The 25,523-nt window shown below is 42.2% G+C and overlaps 2 protein-coding genes across 4 annotated transcripts in view; both read left to right on the forward strand.

The window, feature by feature from the left end:
• Nucleotides 1-11,885: 11,885 nt before the first annotated feature.
• LOC132376090 (RNA-binding protein with multiple splicing 2-like) lies at nucleotides 11,886-15,460 on the forward strand. The gene is given in 4 exon segments (XM_059941628.1): nucleotides 11,886-11,913; nucleotides 14,634-14,966; nucleotides 14,969-15,348; nucleotides 15,398-15,460. Coding segments are annotated over 4 exon segments (804 nt in total).
• Nucleotides 15,461-24,958: 9,498 nt separating this feature from the next.
• Nucleotides 24,959-25,523, forward strand: part of ATG5 (autophagy related 5) — a 118,738-nt gene continuing 118,173 nt past the window's right edge. Inside the window, exon 1 of one of the 3 annotated variants that reach the window (XM_059941500.1) lies at nucleotides 24,959-25,258. The gene's annotated coding sequence lies outside the window, so the exon portion shown is untranslated. Of the gene's footprint in view, nucleotides 25,264-25,523 lie in introns of all 3 variants that reach the window. The other 2 variants (XM_059941498.1, XM_059941497.1) reach the window with 2 other exon arrangements.

The following is a 25,523-nucleotide window of genomic DNA, read 5'->3' on the forward strand; positions in this document are numbered from 1 at the left end:
GTCTCCCTCCTCCTCCGGCTGCTTGGATGCTGCCGTCTCCGCCGCCCGGCCCTTGTGGAAGAACGCACCTGGACGCCAGCTGGCCCGCCTTTCCCAGCGCGCCGTCCGACCCCGCCCCCTGGTCGCGGGGCCGCAGCACAGCGCGCCCCCCCACCCCACCGCGGCGCGGAAGGCACGGGGCGGGAGCCCAGGTGAGGTGCGCGCGCCGGCTGCCCCAAGGTAGGGAGGACACGCCCCCGGGCCCGGGCCTCGAGGAGCGCGGCGGCCGCGGGACAGCGACACCTACTGGACGGCCTGGGAACCGCGTCTCCTGACGCTGCATCCTCTGCTCTGTGGTGGGAGCCAGAGTCGGGTCGGGTATTGACACCACCTCTGGCGCGTGTGCCATCGGTCGTCTGAGGAGTTGCTGGTCACTCTTGGCCTGCGCAAGGCTGGCACGAAGAATGCTTAGCCACGAGCCCCGCCTGAAGAAGGATGGGGGGAGGCGCATCCCGTGGCCGGGTTGCTCGGCGATTAGAACTAATCTACTCTGGCCTTTAGGTGTCTTGGGCAATGTCGTGTGAGGAGTGGCTTCTGTTCCTGTTTGTAATCACGGGTGCCAACTCCTCTCCTCTCCCTTCAAGAGTCTGAAAAATTAATTTGTACTTGCACCTCATAAAGCACGAGAGGATAAAAAACTGAAGGGAATGAGGCATATTCCCCAGTTCCCAAGGGCTTAATAGAGCCCTCATTGTGAATTAATGCCAGTCCCACAGGCCTCTCCGACATCTGCTTTACTGTTAATGATTTCCTGTTTTAACCTCACAATCCTGCTTAAATAGCAAAGGGGACTAATATTTAAGCAAAAGAAGTCCATGAGCAATTCACTTTGGGCATTATTGGAGTATAAAGTGCTCAAGAACCAAGTACTGCTTTAAAATTCAATGCAGTACAAGTCCCTCTAACACTGTAATACTTTCTTCTTTCTTTTCTCTTTGAAGACCCAACTTATTCATTCATTCATTCATTCATTCAAGGAACATTCATTTTTATTTAATTATTTTTATATTTACATTTCTATCGATGTAATCCTACATATAGTAAAAAAAAAAGCACAAACCATTAAGTATATAACTCAAATTTTTACATATTTATGTGGTTGTGGGTATAAAATGTTTTTAAAAAGGACAGTTGACATTGCCTTGGAAAATCCTTCTGTATGCGGATTTTAAATATACCATTATAAAAATATAGAACATTTCCCAAACTGCCCTAGTCCCTCTCCTGTCCCCTTCCACTGCCTTACCCCTCCCTTCTGTAAAAGTTTACCATTATTTCAATTTATATCACCAGAGATTAATTTTGACTCTTCTGGAACTTCACTGAAGTGGAATCACAAGATGTACCTCTTTGTCTCTGGTTTCTTTTGCTCAATATTAGTCTATGAGAATCATCCATATTGCTTCACATAGCAGTTTTTCATTTAAAAAAATTATTGTGTACTCTCCCATGATATAAATATACCACAATTCACTTGTCTATTCTACTGTGGATGGACATTTAGGTGTTTCCAGATTGGGGCTATTATGAATAAAGCTGGTGTGAACCTGTTTCACTATAAGCATCCATTTCTTTTGGATATGTACCCAGGAGCTCAGCCTCTGAGTAACACGGTGGGCATATGTTCAGCTTCAATCGATTTTGCCAAAAAAATTTCCAAAATGGTTGTATCAATTTATTCTCCTTTCAGCAATGTTTAAAACTTCCAGTTTTTCTATATTTTCATCAACACTTGATATCAATTTTTTAAATTTTAGCCATTTTGATGGAGGTGTAATGCTATCTCAGTGTAGTTTTCATTTATATTTCCTCAAGAAACATTTATTGAGTTTACTGAGTACTAATTATGTGCCAGGCCTTGACTTGGGGGGGAAGGGCGGTTGGTGACTGACAGACACACAGATGATATACGTCAAAGGGTAAGAGAATTAGTAGAGGTACGTATCAGGCCTTATGGGAGTCTGGAAACATTACTAACCCAGCCTGGGAGTTTGGGAGGGAGGAAGAGGAGTGGTCAGTAAAGGTTTATTATAAAAGTAGCCCTTGAGTTGAATCTTATTTATTTATTTATTTATTTATTTATTTATGGCTGTGTTGGCTCTTTGTTGCTGCACACGGGCTTTCTCTAGTTGCGGCGAGCGGGGGCTACTCTTCGTTGCGGTGCGTGGGCTTCTCATTGCGGTGGCTTCCCTTGTTGCGGAGCATAGGTGCACGGGCTTCAGTAGTTGTGGCTCGTGGGCTCTAGAGCGCAGGCTCAGTAGTTGTGGTTCACAGGCTTAGTTGCTCCGCGGTGTGTCGGATCTTCCCTGACCAGGGCTCGAACCTGTGTCCCCTGCATTGGCAGGCGGATTCTTAACCACTGTGCCACTAGGGAAGCCCCTTGAGTTGAATCTTAAAGGGCAAAGGGATCAACAAGAAAAAGGGAAGCGGGAAAGAGGGAAAAGAGAAGTAAAAGGGATAAAGGGAAAAAAGAGGACATCTTCTCAAGCACAGTTGCTCAAATATTACAAGTTCAGTAATTCATTCTTTCATTCCTGACTCCTCCAAGCAGATTCTTCATGCTATTCCCTTCTACCATCAGGGAATCTGGAACATATTTCAGTTATCACACTGTCCATATTGCACGGACATTATTTGTTTACGTATGTGTCTCCTATTAGCCTGAGAGAAACGTAAGAACATTTCTCATTTATTTTTACATTTTCAAAATGTAAATATCCATTCATTGAAATAATTAACCAAATGAATTGGTATTTAAAATAACTGGATACCTAGAATGTTTCAGGCACAGATCTTGTAGACTGTGTACTTTGTAAGAGCAAAGGTCACATGGGTCTTTTTTACTATTATATCCCCAATGACTAGCACGGTGCATGGCACAGAGTTGGCACCCAATATAGATTTTTTATTTGAATGATATAAGAAATTAGAACTACGTATAGGAGGCCTAAGATACAGTACTTGTGATTAATCTAGTGAGGGAAATAAACACTTAAATACAACTTGATAAAATACAACTTGTACCATAAAACTTGATATGTTCTAACCAAAGTGTTTCACTGTTTTCCAGTCATTGCAAAAACAGACAAACTTAGGCTTGTTTAAGCAATAAATTAACTTATCATGGCATGTGAGATGGCTCACAGACTATCCCACAAAGCTGGAGAGCCAGACTCTGAAGCCCAAACATGCCCAGCCACTCCTGAGAGCTGGTCTAGCAAACACCACACTTATCACCTCTCCGCAGTAGGGGCTACACACAGGCAGCTCTGCTACTGCCATCCCAAGAATCAAAGACTTGTTCTGATCACTCTTGACCGAAGATCAGCCCCACACCTTGCCCCCTTACACACTAATGCTCACTTGTAAAAAAAAAAGTTCCGTTCAGGTTCATCTGATTAAGGGAGCTCAGATCCTTTAATGGCTTCTTAGCTGCAAGGGAATTTGAGTTTTCTGGGTTCTACTTCAGAGAGATGGAATTCATGTGGCTAAAAATTTGCCAAACATAAGACCGATACTCAAAAGAATCTAGGCAGCCAAAAGCACACAAGATGGTCACTGCCGAAGGAAAGGGCAAAAGGCTATGGGAACACAGAAGAAGTGAGTAACTCTGGATGGCTCAGGGAAGTCATCAGCAGGGAGGTGACAGGTTGATGAGCTGGGCTGATGAACAAGAATTTATCAGATGGAGAAGAGAGGGCTGGCAATCCAGAAAGGGTAAGCAACATGGGCCAAAGCCCAGCATTGTGCAAGGGCATGTGTTGGAATCCAGAAAGGGTAAGCAACATGGGCCAAAGCCCAGCATTGTGCAAGGGCATGTGTTGGTGGGGAACAGTGAGAAGTTCAGTGAGGTTGGATAAAAGGGGATGGGGTGGGGCAGGATGGCAGGAGATGATGCTGGTACGATCAGGTGGGGCCAGACTGCTAAGCACTTGGTGAGCCATGCTTTTAAGTAATTGGGACTTAGCTTTGTAGGCAATAGGGACCCAGCTTACATTTTTAAATAGAGTGACATGAACAAACTTGGGTCTTACAATGTGTACCCTGAATGGAATGGAGTAGGGAAAAACTAGAAAGGTGAAAATATTCGAGGAAGACCAGTTAAGAGGTTGCTGCAAGAGGTCAGGGGAGAGGTGATGAGAGTCCACACCAAGGCGATGGGGTGGAAATGGACTGAAGGGGATGAATGCAAAATCAGGTAGGAGATGGAATCACCAGGAATTGTAGTAAATAAAGAAGAAGTAATCAAGAATGACAGTGAGGTTAGATTTCTAGCTTAGGTAAATGGATGAAGGTGAAACCATTAACTAAAAACAGGAACGCAGGAGAAAGATCAGGGTCTCTGGGCATGAAAATAAATTTGGTTTTGAACATATTGAGGCTGAAGTGCTTGGAGGCTATATAGGCACAGATGTCTAAGAATTCATTGAAACATATGGTTATGGAGGCCACAGGTCAGGGCTACATACGTAGATTTGGACTTCATCACTGAATAGGTGGAAGCTGATGCCATGAAATCAGATGAAATTACCTAGGGCAAATGTGTAGAATAAGGATAAAGGAGGAGCAAGGACAAAACCCTGAGTAACACTGACATTTAGGTGCTTTGCAGGTAAGGGGGAGCCTACACACGACAGAGGCCAGACAATGCAGTTAAAGAGGTAGGAGGTTGTCTGGGGCAGAGTGCATCCCTTTGGCAAGGTCATGTGATGCCTATCTTCAAGATTTAATAGACAGATAGAGGCTGGGTCCTCTATCTTATAATGCCCTTTGCACTCTTCTCCCTCTATCCAGCAATCTCAGGTGCATTTAACATCTCCTCTCATTCTCCAACAGAGAATGAGGTCAAGAGGCCAACTCTCTCTAACCTACACTGATTTTTTTCTTTCTTTAGCCTTCTGTTATATTTTCTATCTGAATTTAAGTTGACATTGAGGTAAACTGTAAAAATGCCCATAATTCTCCACTCTTCCCATAAAGAAGTAGAATCCATTTACTCACTCCTTAAATCTAGGTGAGTTATGTGACTTATTTTGGCAAATGAAACATTAGCACGTGTGATGCAAGCAGTACTTGAAAAGAACTTGCACTTTGGGGCTTAGTTCCTTGCTTCTCTTGGAATCTTGCTGCTATATGAACATACCTAAACTAGCCTACAGGATTATGAGAGATGTGTGGCTAAGTCACGCCTATTACCCCCAACCAACAGAGGGCGAACCATCAGAAATATGAGTGAGATTATCTGGGACAAGTCAAGCCACCAACTGATCCCTGACACATGAAAGAGCCCATTGGAGATCAGCAAAGCCTGTCCCAGACCAGAACTGCCCAGCAGATTCATGAGCCAAATAAATAGTGCAGTTTTAAGCCACTAGTTTTTTGTCTAAAAACATTTGCTTAAAAAAAGCAGTGACCTGGCACAAGGTCAATAAACAGCCAACTCAGTTGTGAGCACCTGTTGTATCTTAACCTCAGAGATGTACAATGAATGTAGGCAATGGAAAAATCCTGAACTACCACATAAAGATTCAATTATGTCCAAACTACTTGGTAAGAAAATGCATCTGTTTCTATGAGACAATATATTCTAAATTTTAAACAACTGACTTACAAAATGCAGCTAATTTGTAATTTGGAGACTTCAAAAATGTGACTTGATCTTCCTACTTGAACAGACCAATACTCTAGTACCTGTATCAGTTTTCTATTGTCTCTTGCTGCATAACAAACCACCCCCAAATTTAGTAGTTAAATTGAACACTGTCTTTCTAATATACTACAAATACAAAATGTTTATTATATTAAGGCTACTTTGAGGATTCCCTGTTCCATCTATTAAAATTATTTTTAAGTAGATTTTTAATTTATCTAATTCAGCAAAACACTCTGTAACTGATTTAGGCTAAGATGCATCATGTTAGAACTCTAAATAAAACCATAATGCAGGTAATCGTTTTATCTGTGAGATTCAGTGGTAAGCTACCTGAGGACAGGAACTGTCTGGGTCTGACGTGTCAGGCAGCGACGAACCCCCAAATTTAATCCTAGGATATCCCTAGATTCAAGTGGCTAATGGAGTTCTCAGTTGTGAAGTAAAGTTAAAACTCACAACTACTAAAATATTTACTACCATATCAATGAACCAAAAATTTACTTGCTTTTAATCTTATGCAATAGAGTATATACCTCTAGTTTGACATAAAAATTTTTTTTAATTTATTTATTTTACTTATTTTATTTATTTTTGGCTGAATTGGGTCTTCGTTGCTGCGTGTGGGCTTTTTCTAGTTGCTGTGAGCGGGGGCTACTCTTCGTTGCGGTGTGTGGGCTTCTTATTGCAGTGGCTTCTCTTGTTGAGGAGCACGGGCTCTAGGCACATGGGCTTCAGTAGTTGTGACTCGTGGGCTCTAGAGCGCAGGCTCAGTAGTTGAGGCGCACGGGCTTAGTTGCTCCGCGGCATGTGGGATCTTCCCGGACCAGGGTTCGAACCCGTGTCTCCTGCATTGGCAGGCAGATTCTTAACCACTGCACAACCAGGGAAGTCCGACATAAAATTTATCTTGTAATTCATTTACCCTATTCTTAGTATTTTTGAAAGGTTCATTTTAATTTCCTCTTGTTGTTACAGCTCTATGGCCATTGTGTAACAAATGGGAAATACAATGCTGAGCAAATGGAATACCACAAAGTAGTAACGTTAGGGTGGTGTACTTAAATCTTGGGATTTAGAGTCAGACAGACCTTGGCTGGAGTCCAAGCTCTGCCACTTACTAATTATGTAACTCTGAATAAATTACTCAACTGCTCTTAGCCTCAGTTTTTCTTCTCCAAAAAAAATGGGAAAGGGGCTTCCATGGTGGTGCAGTGGTTAAGAATCTGCCTGCCAATGCAGGGGACAGGGGTTCGAGCCCTGGTCTGGGACGATCCCACATGCCGCAGAGCAACTAAGCCCGTGTGCCACAACTACTGAGCCCACGTGACACAACTACTGAAGCCCGCACGCCTAGAGCCCATTCTCCGCAACAAGAGAAGCCACCGCAATGAGAAGCCCACACACTACAACGAAGAGTAGCACCTGCTCGCTGCAACTAGAGAGAGCCCGCGCAGCAACAAAGACCCAACTCAGCCAATAAATAAATAGATAAAATAAACAAATTTATTTTTAAAAATGAGAGGGGCTTCCCTGGTGGCGCAGTGGTTGAGAATCTGCCTGCTAATGCAGGGGACACGGGTTCGAGCCCTGGTCTGGGAAGATCCCACATGCCACGGAGCAACTGGGCCCGTGAGCCACAGCTACTGAGCCTGCGCGTCTGGAGCCTGTGCTCCGCAACAAGAGAGGCCGCGATGGTGAGAGGCCCGCGCACCGCGATGAAGAGTGGCCCCCACTTGCCGCAACTAGAGAAAGCCCTAGCACAGAAATGAAGACCCAACACAGCCAGAAATAAATAAATAAATAAATAAAAGAACGTGAATTTCTAAAAAAAAAAAAAAAAAAAAATGAGAAAAATATACTAAAGTAGGAAGAGTAAATGACGTGTGTTAATAGGGAACATGAGAGGATTTGGAGGGTGATGGAAATATTCATATTCTATATCATGATTGTAATGGTAGTTAGTTACATGACTAAAGCATTTGTCAAAATTCATGGAACTGTACACCAAAAGGTATGAATTTTACTGCATGTCAAGTATACCTCAGTAAAACTTATCTTTAAAAGTATAATAATAAAAATTTTCAGTGCATGTGAAGTAGTTAGCACAGTGTTTGACACTTAGTAACTGCATAATAAATGATAGTTTAATATATCAAAATTATGAAAAATTAATTTTTCCATTGTCACAGCAATGATTCTCCCCATAGTTAATAAATTCTTACATCTTGGTGTACTGAATTGGAGATCAAATTCAGCATTCCCTGTATACCTCTTCTGCTCTTTAAATGTTATTAAATGTCAAAGGAAAGTGCAAAAGAAATAGTCAAAGCATACTTCCAGCTATGGTACTGAATATTTTCACTTTACAAAGGTCTATTAAACTCCCATTGAGGGCCCACTCTATGGGATGCAGAGAGATATAAAGACAATACAGGCATTCTGCCAACTTAAACACTTTATATATTTATTCATTCCAAAAGTATTTCTTGAAAACCTATTATGCACCAAGCACTTGCACTTGTAAACACATTTGGGGCTGGGGGAAACAATCACTATCCTTGTGAAACAGTCTTGTGGGAGAAGTGGACTTTAACCCAGGAATTACCCAAATACATATTAAATGTCTCAAAAGTAGATACAAATGGATAGCTGGCTTGGAAACATTACACAAAGAATAGCTGACCTGAAATTCAGCAGAGATGAGAGCAAACCAAGAGTTTTCTTTCTGTGGTGCAAGGAATATGGCAGATAAGAAGGTGAAAGATATAATCCTAGTGGTAGAGAACTTCTTTCTGGGAGGGATTCTCAATTTTGGATTCAAAACATGTGGCCTATGGACAATTGGGGATATTTGAATATGGATTTATGTTAGATGATGGTATTGTATCAATGCTGGATTTTCTGAGTGTGGTAATTATACTGTGGTTATGTAGGAGATTATTCTTGTACTTAGGAGACATGTTGCAGTGTACCTAGATGTTTGCTTATAGTCACAAAATATAGTTGTTCTCCTATCTACATTTAATCAGACCACTGTGGCATCTGGTGATGCTAATATTACAAATATAGTTGTCATTAACCAACTTTGGGTCCTAGGAGATGCACAGTAAAAATTCTCCCTTTTATTGGTGTATTATTAGTATTAATGCTTGAGCAAACTTAAGAATGCCTAGAGAGGGCTTCCCTGGTGGTGCAATGGTTGGGAGTCCGCCTGCCAATGCAGGGGACACAGGTTCAGGCCCTGGTCCAGGAGGATCCCACATGCCGCGGAGCAACTAGGCCCGTGCACCACAACTACCACGCCTGCGCTCTAGAGCCGCGAGCCACAAGTACTGAGCCCGCATGCCACAACTACTGAAGCCTGTGCGCCTACAGCCCGTGCTCTGCATCAAGAGAAGCCACTGCAATGGGAGGCCCACACACCGCAACGAGGAGTAGCCCCTGCTCGCTGCAACTAGAGAGGGCCCGCGTGCAGCAACGAACACCCAAAGCAGCCATAAATAAATAAATTAATTAATTAATTTAAAAAAGAAAAGAATGCCTAGAGAGAGTGGTCCATGGGTTAATTATAGACAATCCTCACTACACAGTTTCAGCCTGTATACACGGTTTAAGATTTCTCAATATGTGGCACAAAAACAGACATACAGATCAATGGAACAGAATAGATTGCCCAGAAATAAACCCACACACCTATGGACAACTAATCTTTGACAAAGGAGGCAAGAATATACAATGGAGAAAAGACAATCTCTTCAGCAAGTGGTATTGGGAAAGTTGGACAGCCACATGTAAATCAATGAAGTTAGAACACACCCTCACACCATACACAAAAATAAACTCATAATGGCTTAAAGACTTAAATATAAGACAAGACACCATAAAACTCCTAGAAGAGAACATAGGCAAAACATTCTCTGACATAAATCATACAAATGTTTTCTTAGGTCAGTCTCCCAAGGCAATAGAAATAAAAACCAAAATAAACAAATGGGACCTAATCAAGCTTATAAGCTTTTGCACAGCAAAGACAACCATAAACAAAATGAAAAGACAACCTACGGACTGGGAGAAAATATTTGCAGATGATGAGACCTATAAGGGCTTAATTTCCAAAATATACAAACAGCACGTACAATTCAATAAGAATAAAACAACCTAATTGAAAGATGGGCAGAAGACCTAAATAGCCATTTCTCCAAAGAAGACATACAGATGGCCAATTATGCACATGAAAAGATGCTCATCATTGCTAATTATTAGAGAAATGCAAATTAAAACTACAATGAGGTATCACCTCACACCAGTCAGAATGGCAGTCACCAAAAAATCTACAAATAATAAATGCTGGAGAGGGTGTGGAGAAAAGGGAACCCTCTTACACTGTTGGTGGGAATGTAAATTGGTACAGCCACTGTGGAAAACAGTATGGAGGTTCCTCAAAAAACTAAAAATACAGTTGCCATATGATCCAACAATTCCACTCCTGGGTATATACCCAGACAAAACTATAATTCGAAAACATACATGCACTCCTATGTTCACAGCAGCACTATTTACAATAGCCAAGACATGGAAGCAACCTAAGTGTCCATCGACAGATGAATGGGTACAGAAGCTGTGGCACATATATACAATGGAATATTACTCAGCCATAAAAAGAAACGAAATTGAGTTATTTGTAATGAGGTAGATGGACCTAGAGACTATCATATAGAGTGAAGTAAGTCAGCAAGAGAAAAACAAATACCATATGCTAACACATATATATGGAATCTAAAAATAATAATAATAATAATGGTTCTGAAGAACCTAGGGGCAGGACAGGAATAAAGACGCAGACATAGAGAATGGACTTGAGGACACGGGGAGGGGGAAGGGTAAGCTGGGACGAAGTGAGAGAGTGGCATGGACATATATACACTACCAAATGTAAAATAGATAGCTAGTGGGAAGCAGCTGCATAGCACAGGGAGATCAGCTCTGTGCTTTGTGTCCACCTAGAGGGGTGGGATAGGGAGGGTGGGAGGGAGATGCAAGAGGGAGGAGATATGGGGATGTATGTATATGTATAGCTGATTCACTTTGTTATACAGCAGAAACTAACACACCATTGTAAAGCAATTATACTCCAATAAAGATGTTTAAAAAAAAAAGTCCATTGACAGATGAATGGATAAAGAAGGTATGATATACATATACAATGGAATATTACTCAGCCATGAAAAAGAATGAAATAATGCCATTTGCAGCAACATGGATGGACCTAGAGATTATAATACTAAGCAAAGTAAGTCAGAAAGAGAAAGACAAATACCATATGATATTACTTATATTTGAAATCTAAAATACGACACAAGTGAACCTATCTATGAAACAGAAACAGACTCAAAGACATAGAAAACAAACTTGTGGTTGCCAAGGGGAAGGGAGGGTAGGGGAGGGAAGGATTGGGAGTTTGGGATTAGCAGATGCAAACTATTATATATAGGATGGATAAACAACATGGTCCTACTGTATAGCCCAGGGAACCATATTCAATATCCTGTGATAAACCATGATGGAAAAGAATATATATATATGTATAACTGAGTCACTTTGCTGTACAGCAGAAATTAACAAACATTGTAAATCAACTATACTTCAATAAAATTTAAAAAATTTCTTAATATGGAGATTTAGTATATTACAATGATCCTATGTCATGTTTATTTCAGTACATTTAATGGCTACAAATTTATTCTTCAAGGACATTTTTTAAAAACACAACCAAGAGCTATCTAAAGCCAAATATGATGAATAAAGTGAATAATCCAAATATGTATTTTTTTCCAGTGGGAGGGGTAACAGAAATTAGCCGTATTTATAAAGTGAATTGTTCTTCTTGTATGTTTCTTAAATTGGCTTTAAAGGCAATTGCAAAAGAGCTTGCTGATGCTTTTGAAACCATGCATCTTAGATTGGGACTTGAACCCACACAGCTGGGACTCGAACCCGAGCTAAAACCCACAGTCTTCCAACTGAGATCACACCCTGGTCTCAGGACTTAATGAAGGTCAGGTTCTTGATGTCTCATTGCAAAAAGAATTCAGTGAGAGACAAAGTGTTAGGTAAGAAGTGAATTTATTTAGAGAGAAACACACTCCACAGACAGAGTGTGGGCCATCTCAGAAGGAGAGAAAGGCCCCAGGATATGGCGTTGTCAGTTTTTATAGGAGTGGGTAATTTCATAGGCTAAAGAGTGGGAGGAGTACTCCAGCTATTTTAGGAAGGGGAGGGGATTTCTAGGAATTGGGCCACTGCCCACTTTTTGATCCTTATGGAACTGTCATGGCGCCTGTGGGTGTGTCATTTAGCTTGCTGATGTGGGCGTATACTGAGGCTCAAGGTCTAGTGGAAGTCGACTTGTCCACCATTTTGGACCTCTCTGGTTCTAATCAGTTTATGTCATGTCCTCAGGCTATGTCATTCTTTCAAAGGTTGTGCCTTGCCTCCTTCCCTCCTGTTTCATTTTGAGTAATTACATTATTGTTCAACAAGTGTGTAGCCTTCTGGAGTTTCAACTTTGAGGAACAACATAATTTATATTTCATTATGCTTTTTTTTAAAGTCACCTAACTTTAGAGTTGTACCTTTAAGCAGATGGCTTTAATTCAAGTAATTCATTTTAGCTATAAAAAGAATTTAGTGGTAATTGGAAGTTAACACTGGAATTTTTTTAAGAGCTTGAAAATATTTTATTTTTATTGAAGTATAGTTGATTTACAATATCGTATTAGTTTCAGGTGTACAGTATAGTGATTCAGATTTTTTTTTTGCAGATTATATTCCATTATAGGTTATTTCAAGATATTGGGCATAAATCCCTGTGCTATACAGTAAATCCTGTTGCTATCTGTTTTATGTATAGTAGTTTGTATCTGTTAATTCCATACTCCTAATTTGTCCCTCCTCCCCCACTTTGGTAACCATAAATTTGTTTTCTATGTCTGTGAATCTGTTTCTGTTCTGTTTATAGATTCATTTGTATTATTTTTTAGATTCCACATATAAGTGATATCATATTTATCTTTCTCTGACTTATTTCACTAAGCATAATATTCTCTAAGTCTATCCATGTTGCTGCAAATGGCAATATTTCATTCTTTTTATGGCTGAGTAATATTCCATTATATATCACATCTCCTCAAGCCAATTGTCTGTTGATGGGCAACATTGTAATTTTTAATAAATATAGCATTCAGTCAGTAAGCATGGCTCAGGGCACTGCTAAGTGCTATGCGGGGCCCACAACATCCTTTAGGAATTCAACATCTAGTTTAACACATAAGACTAAATATTAAATGATAAGGGTCAAAATTTAAAAGTTGCCACTCTAATGTGAGCCTTTAATCATTATTTTATCATTAGCTTACTAATCTAATGCATAAAAACTAATACATTTTATTTTGTCTCATTCCTTGGCTGCACCTTCGTCCACCATTACTCCTCTGCTCCTAAATAACTATTCAGGACAACACCCATACCTGATTTACATTCAGATTACTTGGAGGCGGTCCTGTCCTACAACTAAGATATGGTGATCCACATACCACCCAGGTTAAGCATTGCCCATCCATAGTAAATTGAGAACATTATATAATTCTTCCAGGTGAATGAGGACTTTGCGAGAGAAGACATAATTATTATATAGAGAAACAAAAATATTTATTCTCATATGCAATGCTTATTAAATTATATGAATTATGTATTACTGGATTTTTTCCTCATATTTGTCTTGTTCCAGAAAAGGATTTGAGGTAGGTGAGTAAACTATAGATAATTCATAAGCAATGGGCTGTGTAGGTTGATTTCCCCACTCAAAAACATGGATAATTTCATACACTGTAGTGATAGCATAATAAAAGTAGCTTAAATGTTTAAGCAACCAGATTCAAACACTAGTTACGGGTAATTTATACTTGGGACAATCTAGCCCATTAGTCACTACTATATTTAGCATCCAGAGCAATTCATATCAATGTGGGCTAATTATTCTGGCTAAATGGATCAGTCAATTCAATTCAAAAGTTAGTATAATTGATTTTCCTCCTACTGAATTGACATTGGCTGTGATGTTCCCATTACCTGAATTATGACATTCCAGATCAAGCCCATGATACTAGATCTTAAACCTCAACCCCCCTCACAAGCACCCTCTTCCAGTCAGTCACTATTTCTCCTTCCCACCCCCTCCTTTCCATCCCACGCCATTATCTTTCTTGTCATTTCTCAGTTGACTGTAGTAGCTTTTCAGATGCTCCCATTGCCACCATCGCTGGTCAAAATACCGTTCATGCCATGGTCTGAGGAAGTTTCCCAAACCACAGATCTGATCATATCACATCCTTAATTGAAACCCTTCAAAACGGCTCCCCTGTGGTTACAGCAGGAGCTTTAGAACCTTCTTGACTTAATCTATTGGAAGAAATAATCACAACTCAAGGCACACATACTAGTTCAGGATGTGCATATATATGCATGATATGCATAACTGAAGTAAAAGTTTTATGAAACAAACTTACCCTTGCTTCTTGTGATGCACTCTGATCTATTCTATTCTATTCTATTCTATTCTTCTGTTCTATAAAATTGTATTTCACATAAAAAAATTATTGCAAACCACTAAATTGATCTCACAATCCACTAATAGGTCATAAGCTACAGTTTGGAAAATCCTGGTCTAGGGGATATAGTTCAAACCACTTACCTCGGTTTCCAAGCCTTTTTCTGCTATAGCTCTAGGTGACAATTCTGGCTTCATTCATTTATCCATCTAACCAGTAAGTAGCCGCCCAACGCCCACTACTGTCCGGCCCTATGTGGGGAATTAAAGGCTCAGTGCCGACCAGAGAAAAGAGCGCAGACCAGTAAAAAGTCTATTACCATTCCGTGATAAAAGGAAGACAAGACTCGCCGGTCGCAGGGAAAAGGCGGAGGCGGCGGCCACCACGGCTCGGCCAGGGTTCCCAGTGCCACGTCCGCCGCACCCCCTCCCCGTCTCCCGCCCCCGCGAAGCCTGATGCGACTCCAGCCGGACCCGCTGGCTGCCCCACCCACCGCCACCACCCCAGCCCCAGCCCCGCGAGCAACCTGAGGCCGGACTGCGCGCGCAGCGCCCGCACGGCTCGCACGGAGGAGGAGCTCCGGACCCTGTTCGCCAGTGGCCTCCCTGTGGCCATTCAACCCGAAGATCTCTACCTGCTCTTCAGGCCGTTCAAGGGGTATGAAGGGTCCCCATCAAGCTCACATCGAGGCAGCCTGCTGGTTTTGCGATCTTTGACAACCGGGCAGGAGCAGAAGCCGCCCAGAAGGCATTGAACGGTATTCGCTTTGATCCTGAGAACCCGCAGACCCTGAGGCTAGAGTGTGCCAAAGCCAACACCAAGACGGCCAAGAACAAGCTGACGGCTACGCCAAATCCCACCAACGCTCACCCCTCCCTAGGAGCACACTCAGAGCTGATGGGGGCCCCTCTGGGCCCCGCATACCCGGAGTCCTGGGCCCCCTACCCTCTGTACACCGCAGAGCTGACCCCAGCCACCTCACCTGCTGCGCTCACCCACCCCGCTGCCACTACCGCTGCCGCCGCTGCCCTACATGCTCAGAGGATGCAGGTCAGGTGGCGCTCTCCCATTTTCAGGATGAAGAAACTGATGTCCAGAGGTGCGCTGGTACCCTTCCTCTGATACCACCCAGCGAGGTTGGAAGTCTTGTCAGTTCTGTTAGTTCTTCAGTCTTGTCGCCACAGCTCGAGGCCCCCGCCCCACTGGGGAGGAAGCCGCCCTGAGCTTCCACTGCCCCAAGGCAGCCCGTGCAGAGCTGCTGCTTCCCTCCAAAGCCTGAGAATTTTAAGCCTGACTCAGTGCACTGTTTCCTGTTTCCTTTCTCTCCTCTTCCTCAGCCCTGTCCTGCCCCAAAACCCCTCTTCAAGGTGCTCACGGCAGGATTCAGGGGCCTTCTCTCTGGGACACCCAGACCCAGCTCAGAGGCCTCCCTGGGACTGAGCGAGGCCTGACCTCCAGTCCAAATTTGCTTTCGTAGCTCCATCTCAAAGAAACGACGCGTTTAATTTTGCATGTTTTCTGGCATGGATTAAGACACTTAAACTTGTGTATATGTGAGTGTACCGTTTGTTCTCACATTGTGTCACCATAGCAACAGGTCCTGACCACGAATGGTTCATCATTCCCAGCCCCTCTGTCCACACCCCTCCCTGCACCCACCCTGCTTCAGTGAGGACCAAGCCCTGCAGCCAGTTCCGCCCAACAGGAAGGACCTCCCAGCCAAGACAGAGCGTTTTCCTCGTCATTTCAAATCGGAGTCCTCTGCTTCCTCCTCCTCAGATGGGCCAACAGCCATTAAGAAAATCCTTTCTCGGGACTTCCCTGGTGGTCCAGTGGTTAAGAATCCCCCTGCCAATGTGGGGGACATGGGTTTGATCCCTGGTCCAGGAAGATCCCGCATGCCGCGGAGCAACTAAGTCCGTGTGCCACAACGACTGAAGCCTGCGTGCTGCAATTACTGAAGTCCCCGCCTAGAGCCCGGGCTCGGCAACAAGAGAAGCCACTGCAATAGGAAGCCCGCGCACCGCAACGAAGAGTAGCCCCCGCTCGCTACAACCAGAGAAAGCCCACGTGCAGCAACGAAGACCCGAAGCAGCCAAAAAATGTGTATATATATCCTTTCTCTGCCGGTTTTGCGTACCTCTCCACATTGCACCCCACCCCTGCTGTGGCTCATCATTCTTTTCAAACTTTGAAAGCAACCAAAACGTGGAAGTATTTTTGTACCTTGTGTAACAAAATATTTATGCCACATAAAGGAGAAAAAAAAAAAAAGAAGGTAAATACAGGCTGTTAAGGCAACACATAGGAGAGATATTTGGGCCATTCTTGTGGGGAGTAGAAGGACTTCCCAGAGGAAGAGACCTCTAAACTGACACCTAACGGATAAGTAGGTGTTAACCAGGAAAAAGGAGTGGTGAGAAGTAGAGTCCCAAGCAAAAAAAATAGCTTGTATACCCCCGGAGGTGATAGAGGGCAGGATCTTTATGAAAAGTGAAAAGTGTTTCTGTGAGGCTGGAGGACAGAGCTCAGGGACATATGATAGAAGATAAGGATGGAGAGGTATTGATTGCTCCATGGAGGGTGTTGAAAGCCACACTTGCTCTTTTAGGCCAGGGGTTTCCAGATCTGTCCGAGGGAACCCAAGGGCTCCTTGATCTTGCCTCTGCCTGCAGAGGCAATATCAAGGCCAAGCAGGCTGGGCTCTCCTGATCGCCTTCAACCAGAATAGCAGTGACACAATATCAGCTTTGGGAATATGGATTCCCGATACTGGGAAGTGTGGAAAATAGATTGGAAGAGGGCCAAATGGGCAGGTATCCCAAACTAGGGGAGTGGCAGAAAGAGGAGTGGGAAGAATTCAGAGTCAAGAGAAAGAAAAGGCAGCACTGGTGACTGAATTCTTGAACAAGTCCTCATCTTTAAACTTGCTGTGTTTTTTTTGTTTTTTGGTTTTTTTTGGCTGCGTTGGGTCTTCATTGCTGCGCGGGCTTTCTCTAGTTGTGGCGAGCGGGGGCTACTCTTCGTTGCGGTGCACGGGCTTCTCATTGCGGTGACTTCTCTTGTTGCGGAGCCTGGGCTCTAGGCGCACGGGCTTCAGTAGTTGTGGCTCACGGGCTCTAGAGTGCAGGCTCAGTAGTTGCAGTGCACGGGCTTAGTTGCTCCACGGCATGTGGGATCTTCCCAGGATAGGGCTTGAACCCGTGTCCCCGGCATTGGCAGGCGAATTCTTAACCACTGCGCCACCAGGGAAGTCCCAAACTTACTGTGTCTTCTGTTCCCTTTGCCTGGAACAGGGGTTCTTAACTTTACTTTTATTCTTTTTTCACAATGAATCTCTTAGACAGTCTGGTGAAGTATGTGGAGCCCTTCTCAGAATAATATATTTAAATGCATAAACATACATATTATTACATAGACATACGTATTACTACAAAGAGATAATTGTATATTCCTATACAGCTATCAGAATGTTAGGAAAACAAATTTGTGTTATGTAGTATGCAATAAATAATAAGGTCTCACAGTGAGTCTAATTCCTACTGTAATTTCAAAGTAGCAATATGTGTAAAATAACGTTTCAAGAATCTGAGTCAACTGCAATATGAATATATCTATGTTGAATATATCTGTTTCTATTGGTGACAAGTTACAAGTATTGCTAATACCACTCCAGTTTGTGACCTATATTTATAATGGAAAAAAATCCTAAATTTCAAACTGGAGGTTAGTGAAAATAGACGTACTCATTTTCTCATCCAAATTCTTCAAGCTCCTTAATTTGAACCGTGGACCCCTTGGTTAAGAGCCCCTGGCTTAAAAGCCCTTTCTTTCCTTGTCCACATGTTGTATCTATTTATCCTCTAAGATTTATTTTATACGTTGCTACTGGTTCTCAAAGCTAGGTTCCCATAACAGTTGTACATAGTCCTATTACAGCCAGTTAGGGACTATTGCAATCATTTGTTTACTTATCAGTTCTCTGCCAATCTGGAATGTGAGTTCCCTGAGGGAAGAAATTATTTCGGATGCATCTTAGTATCCTGAGTACCTGGTACGGCCTGGCACATAAAAGCCTATTAAGTGAATGAACACACTGTTCCGTGAGAACACTAATAATTTTATAAATCGCTGGGAAAGTGTGGAGAGGGGGCAAAAAGGATACTTTATTCGTATCCGTCTTTCTGGAATACAGAAATTTCATGTTATGGTTTGATGAAAAGATGAAAAGAATGTTAGAAAATCTGCCTAGAATAAGGCAGTGAATAAAATCAATGCATAAATGGTGGCTAGAAATGTGTGGCAAGCAGAACATGAAAGCTTCTTGTTTCATTTTGCCCTTTGCTCTAATGGCAATATAACCGAGCTCTTCTAGGGAGAAATGGAGATCATGGGACAAGAAGCAGTCTTGGGTACCTGTGAGAGGTGAAGAATTGGGCTGCCTGAAGCTTACTTCTTCACTTCAGTGTCTCCGTCATGGGAAATGTAGGTGAGTTTACTGTGAAGCTTAATTTTCAGGCCTCTTCACTTACATGGGTCCTTTCTAGGGTCACCTAATTTTGTATTTGTAATTTCTTTGTATGTGTGCTTTCCAAAGAGGACCTCCCAAATTGTATGAGGTTAGAATATTAGAAAAGTGTTATAGAATCGTGCCCAGCACATAGTATGCTCTGTAAATGTTAACTATCTAACTAACTAGATAAGTAGTGTGTATGATGAATTGTCTAACCTCCTGACCTAGAGTATCTTACATTTGCAGAATAAAATACACTCACAGCATCCAGGCATGAACGTGACTGTTTCATCCCTGCTTTTGATCATTCTTTTTTCCTTTCCTGAAATACCTATACCTTTCCCTTCTCTCTCATTCTCTTAAATCATGACAGTCCTATAAAGCCCAAGGTAATAAATGGATCCTAGGAACAGGGTGATGGCTATTGAGCGTTTCAGTAGTAGTGTTTAGGAAAACATGAAAAGTAAACCATGGCATGTGTGTGGTAGCGATACCACTAAAGGAGAAACATAAAGGAGAAAGGTGTGGGCTGACTGTGCCATCAGATCTGGGAGGTGAATGAAAAAAGTAATGATTACACAATGGGCTTTTTAAAAATTCAGCAGTTATTCCACAACAGACTTTATTTTTAGGCAAACTGAATACCTGAATTTTTTAAAAAATCGGTGTTTTAAACCATCCCGCTTGTCCCTAAAATTGACAGAGGTTTTAGGAACATACCATTTCTGGGATGACAATTCTGATACTTTATGTGGGCAAATTATCCCACAGAAAGTTCCCCAACACAAGGGTTGCTGGTAAACATACATTTTATTTTTTTACTTTTTAAAATTATGTGTATGTTTTGGGTCTTCTTTTTTTAAATTTTTATTTATTTATTTATTTATTTATGGCTGCGTTGGGTCTTCGTTGCTGCCCGCGGGCTTTTCTCTAGTTGCAGTGAACCAGGGCTACTGTCCGATGCAGTGCGCGGGCTTCTCATTGCAGTGGCTTCTCTTGTTGTGGAGCATGGGCTCTAGGCGTAGTTGTGGCTCACGGGCTCTAGAGCACAGGCTCAGCAGTTGTGACGCACAGGCTTAGTTGCTCTGCGGCATGTGGGATCTTCCTGGACCAGGGCTTGAACCCGTGTCCCCTGCATTGGCAGGCGGATTCTTAACCACTGCGGCACCAGGGAAGTCCTAAACGTACTTTTTAAAGTAAAAAATTAGTACTCTGTGTAATTAAATGTGACTTTCATTTAAATTTTTAAAATTTTATTTAAAAAACATTGCACCCTGAAAAGACATGAAGAAAATTTAATTGCATATTACTAACTGAAAGAAACCAATCTAAAAAGGCCTCATACTTGATGATTTCAACTATACAACATTCTCAGAAACTCAAAACTATGGAGACATAAGAGGATCAGTGGTTGCCAAGTGTTCAGAGCGGGGAGGGATGAATAGACAGAGCACAGAGGGTTTTTAAGGCAATGAAACAACTGTATGATACTATAATGGTGAATACCTGTCATTATACATTTGACTAAACTCATGTTTAGCCTCTCTGACTAAATCAAGAGCAAACCATAATGTAAATATGGACTTCAGGTGATAAAGATGTGTCAGTGTAGGTTCATCAATTGTAACAAACGTACTGTTGCAGGATGTGATAGTGGAAGAAGTTGCGTGTGTGTGGAGATGGCATGTGGGAACTCTGGACTTTCTGCTCAATTTTGCTGTAAACCTAAAACTTCTCTAAAAATAATTAATTACAAGTATATATTGCCCCTGCTTTTAAGTTTAGCATTTAATAACTGAGGGATATGAATTATATTTTTGAAAAAGAATCCATGGAGCTCTGCGTTTTGATACATATAACATAGAGTCTGTGCATAACATAGTAACCATTAATAAACTATGAAATGAAATGCTTTAAAAAGTGCCATTTCAGTCATGGCTTCTACTTCTGAACTTCTAAGACATGTTTTTCCTTGACCATTCTTTTCGCCTTGTCTTGCGTTCTTGCTGAATCTCTGTGTAATATTGTTTCCCAGTCTATATTGTAAACAGCTCTAAGGCAGAACTGTGACTGCTATTCTTGTATTTCCCGTACGGTCCTGGGGAGAGGGCACTTCCAGCAGAAGGAACAGCATCAGCAAAGACGCAGGATGTGAGGCAGAGGTCAGAGAGAGACCAGGGAGCCAGACAAGTGATGGGTGATGAAGCTGGAAAACTGGATTAGGTTAGTTCCAAGAAATTTCGGTTTTATTCTGTAGGCAGTGTGAAAAACAGGGCAGCGACATAATTAGAACTGTGCTAAAGAAGATTACTCTGGCAGAAGATTGTAAAATGGGTTGGTGCAGGGGAAGGGAGGCACAGAGCCTGATGAAGGACATAAAAACAACAGCTCCTGTGTATTGAGAGCTCACCATTTATATCCTCATTTAACCGTGAGGAAAATGGAGAAGTGGAGGCTTGGAGAAGTCACATAAGAGTCAGGTTCTTGGGCGTGTGACCTGTCGTATGCACAGCGCTTGACTTAATGCTCTGCTGTCGCCATCTTCAAATTCCTTTCCTTAACAAAGGGCCCTCATTTTCATTTTGCGCTGGCCCTGTGGAATTATGTAGCCAGTACTGGTTAAATAATTTTTTTTTCTGGGGCCACACAGATAATAGATGTCAGATATGGGATTTAAGAGCACGTCCTCAGCTATGCTATTCTGCACTAGTTTATGATCGAAGAACAAACACAGGTGAAGGAAAGGGAATGGATTTGAAGGAAATTTTGTCAGTACTGACAAGGTTTAGAAAGTGTTTGGTGTTTTTTTTTTCAAATTAAAATAATTTTGTTGTGAAAACTTTTTTTAGGATTTCACAAAATCTCTTGAGATAACTTGAACTTTCCTATTGGGAAACAGTCTATTACATCACTGAGGGTGCTATTGACTGGCCTTGCTGGTTGGGGAGCTCTGAGCTTTGTGTCAGGTTGATTGTGACACCTGGTGATAGCAACGTATTATTGCAAGGATTTATTTTGCTGTTTCAAGAATCAGGCTGTTCTGTTTGGTTTTGTTTTTTTAAGAGTTTCCCTTTAATTTTATACTTCCCAGACTATTTTTCTTCTGCACACATTGAGAAAACAGATTGAAAAACTGCTTGACTAATTTTCCCCAGTTTTTAATAGGAGCTATTTATAGAAAATATTCCTATGAGAACAGGCAAATAATCTAATTCAAAGATTTTTTAAGAATAATAGTAATTTGGGGGATCAAAAATTAAAACACAAATGCATACAAGTTATGAATGTATATATTTTTTCTAAAGAATATTTGGCATATTGTTTTGATTCATTCCTATACAATCTATGTAGGCAAGTAGATAGAGAGTACTGAGTAACTGGAATCATAGTCTTATAACACAATATTTTCAACAAAAACCCACGTTTTATCTGTAGCAGTGCTGGAATTACATATAGTATTATGTAGTTGACATGGTAGTCATAAGAAAACTGCTCCAAATTGTGATTTTAAAATATATATTCATGTAATGAAATTTGGGAGGTTCCTTTGTTGTTGCTTAAGAGTTACTTATTTTCACTTTACCAAGCACCTAATTATGTGAACTCAAGAAATGTTTAAATGACTGAATGAAGACTTGTCACAGTGACTGAAAGGCTGTCACTGAAGCTAAAAGAGTCTATCCATCCAGCTCCTGGATTCATTTTAGAATGTCAATTAAATAGATACAAATGGGATGTCTATGATTGTTCAGCATTGAAAGTCTCAAAATAATATTTGAATCCTCCAAATGCTCTCTCACCTCACAGGAGAGAACACTGTATAATGATACTTTCCCGACCTTCAAGCGTGTGTCCTTAGAATTGCCTAAAGGTAAAAACTTAGAACTATAAATATGATCACAATCACAATCAAATGTGTGTTATTCAGTATAATGCATTCTGGCCTGGTTGTTTTGGTCTTTTGTTCAAAATGAATATTTACGTGCAAAGAACTGAGGTAGGCAGTGCCTTAGAAACACGAAGAGCTATAGAGGAGTGTTGTGCTCCAAAGCCTTTAGCATCCAGGTAGGTAATCTAAAGTCTAAATAAGTGATAGTGTGGGGACAGCGAGAAACTGGAGAGGGCATTCCCAGCCTAAAAGGGGGCAGCTGCAGCTCCACTCCAGCACTCGGTTGCCATGTGGGAATGTGGTCCCAGGGCTGTCAGATTCCAGGATAAGTCAGAAATCCAAATTTTTGAAACCTGTTACCATTTTTTTTTCTTTTTTTAGAGTCTAAGAAACATTTTAAAGGACAGAGTGGATATCTGTCACTCTTGGTAACTGATTGAGAGAGACGACATAATGTTAACAAATGGAAATGACGGAGAACAAATATAGAATTCCTCTTATTTCCAAATTTTTGCTCAAGGAGCATAATCATGAGATGGGAAAGAGTACAACAACAACTGGACCATATCCAGAGGAGAGATATGTCATGTGAAGAATGGCTGAAAGAACTGACAGTGTTTATGCTGAGTGGGTTATGAGGCATATCTTTTCATAGCTGAAGTGCTGTCTATTACAAGGGTTAGCTATTTCTATTGTAGGTTGGGGGTGGGGTAGAGGAGGGACAAGGGGAGGAAGGAAATAAACAGGGTCAATTCTTAAAGGTTACAAGAAGCTGGATTTTAGCTCAATATAATCACTTTCTACCCATTAGGGTTCTCCATAAATAGTTTCTCTGCCCCCTCCCCAAACATTTTATTAGGAAAAGTTTCAAGCATAACAGCAAAGTTGAAAGAATTTTACAGTGAACACCCATATGCTCACCACCTAGATTCTACCGTTAACATTTTACTGTACTTGCATTATCACATATTTATCCATCTATCCATCCCTCTAGCCATTCGTCCATCCATCTAATTTTTTCGATACATTTCAGAGTAAATTCCATTTAGTTTTGCCTACCATTGGGAAGTGGGGGCAACTTTATCCCACGAGCTTTTTTACAGAGGCTAATGGCTGTCTGCTGGGGATGCTATAGAGAGGATTTCTGCATTAAGTAAGTGGAGTGGACTGGACTGTGGCTTTCAATTTTTTTTGACTGCTACCCATATCAAGAAATGTATTTCACATTCCTACACAGTGTAAACCACGTACATACTAAAGTAAAAACTTCAGGAAACAATATTTACCTTTAATATGTGTGAAGCATACCAATATTTTCTATTTTTTTTTTAACTTAAAAATTGCTAGTCATGACCCACTAACTTGATTTGATGACCCACCAATGAGTTGTGATTCACCACTGGAAAATCATTGGGCTAGACAACCTCCAAGAAGGTTTTTTTTTTTTTTTTTTTTTTTTTTGCTGCGCTGCACGGCCTGTGGGATCTTAGTTCCCCGACCAGGGATTGAACCCACGCCCTCAGACAGTGAAAGCATGGAGTCCTAACCACTGGACAGCCAGGGAATTCCTAGAAGATTCTTTCTTTAAAAAGAATCCTGTGGCTAATACTAGGATTTTCCTAGTCTTCCCACTTATCAGGAACCTATCATGAGTCTCAGCACAGTAGTATTCACTTGGCATGCATAGCATTATGCTGAAAGCCATGTGTAATGAAGAGAAAAACGTTAAATGCCTGCTAAGACTTCTGGATAGACCTAATGCAAACACTTTTTAGGAGTAAGTTGACTAATTGCTTGTCATTTTCACCAACAGGAAGACATAGGTACGTACAATTGGAGGGATGGCTGGGCTTCAGTATTCAAGTATTTTAGTCTTTTGTTAAATGCGGCTCTTAATTCGTGCTGTGGCTCTGACAAAGTGGAGAAGATCAAATGAGAAAATAGATATGAAAACACTTTGAAAACCAACGTTTTATTAATTTTACTGTGTGAAGCCAGGACAGGGATGCCGCGATGAAGCTCTAGTGAGGCAGTGACTCAGTATGTGTAAAACTCTCTGCTCTCACGGAACTGTTACATTAACCTCCCTAAACAACAATGACTATGCCAAAAGCACAGGACTCTAGGAAGAGGGTAGAAGCCGGGAACTTGCCATGGGTTTGACCGAACAGTCACGCTCTCTGCTCTGTCCACGCATGCTCAAGCGCGGCTCCAGCTTGCTCACGGGGTTGGGCCGAACTGGGAGGGCGGAGTGCGGGCCACGTGGGGCCCCGTGACGTCATCTCCGGGCGCCGAGGGTGACTGTACTTGCGGTGGGCTTCCAGAGCTCCGCGGCGCTGCGGGCTGTCTTCGCTGGATACGGGAGGGCGGAAGTGCAGCAGGGTTCGACTCCGACCTCCGCGCAGGTGCCTTCTGCGGCTGCGCGGGCCAGCGGGACTCCAGACTGCTGCATCTCTGCGGGACAGTGTGTCTGGCGCTCTCCGCCGCCGCCCAGCCAGAGCCCGAGACCCGAGCGTCCTCACCGGTGCAGGAAGGCGGAGGAGAAGCCTGAGCTTCTGGTAGGGTATGTGTGTGTCTGTCACCCCAGTGTGAGGAAATGCCCGGAGGAAGAGGGTTGGGGAAGTGCTAGGTAGGTGTGGTAAGAAGGAGGGGCGTGTGCGGCGAGAGGAGCACTCCCCCGGGCGGTGGTGGTGGGTGAAGGTGGTTCCTCGGGGGGGAGGTGGCGTTGGCCAAGAGCCGACCTCGGAGCCCTAGTGCCGGCTGGAGGGTGTAGCCTGCGCGGTCTCTCGGGGAATACGTCCGTTCATTACTAAGGTGGGAAGC

Source organism: Balaenoptera ricei, chromosome 12, assembly GCF_028023285.1.
Source record: "Balaenoptera ricei isolate mBalRic1 chromosome 12, mBalRic1.hap2, whole genome shotgun sequence".
NCBI classification, from domain to species: Eukaryota; Metazoa; Chordata; class Mammalia; order Artiodactyla; family Balaenopteridae; genus Balaenoptera; species Balaenoptera ricei.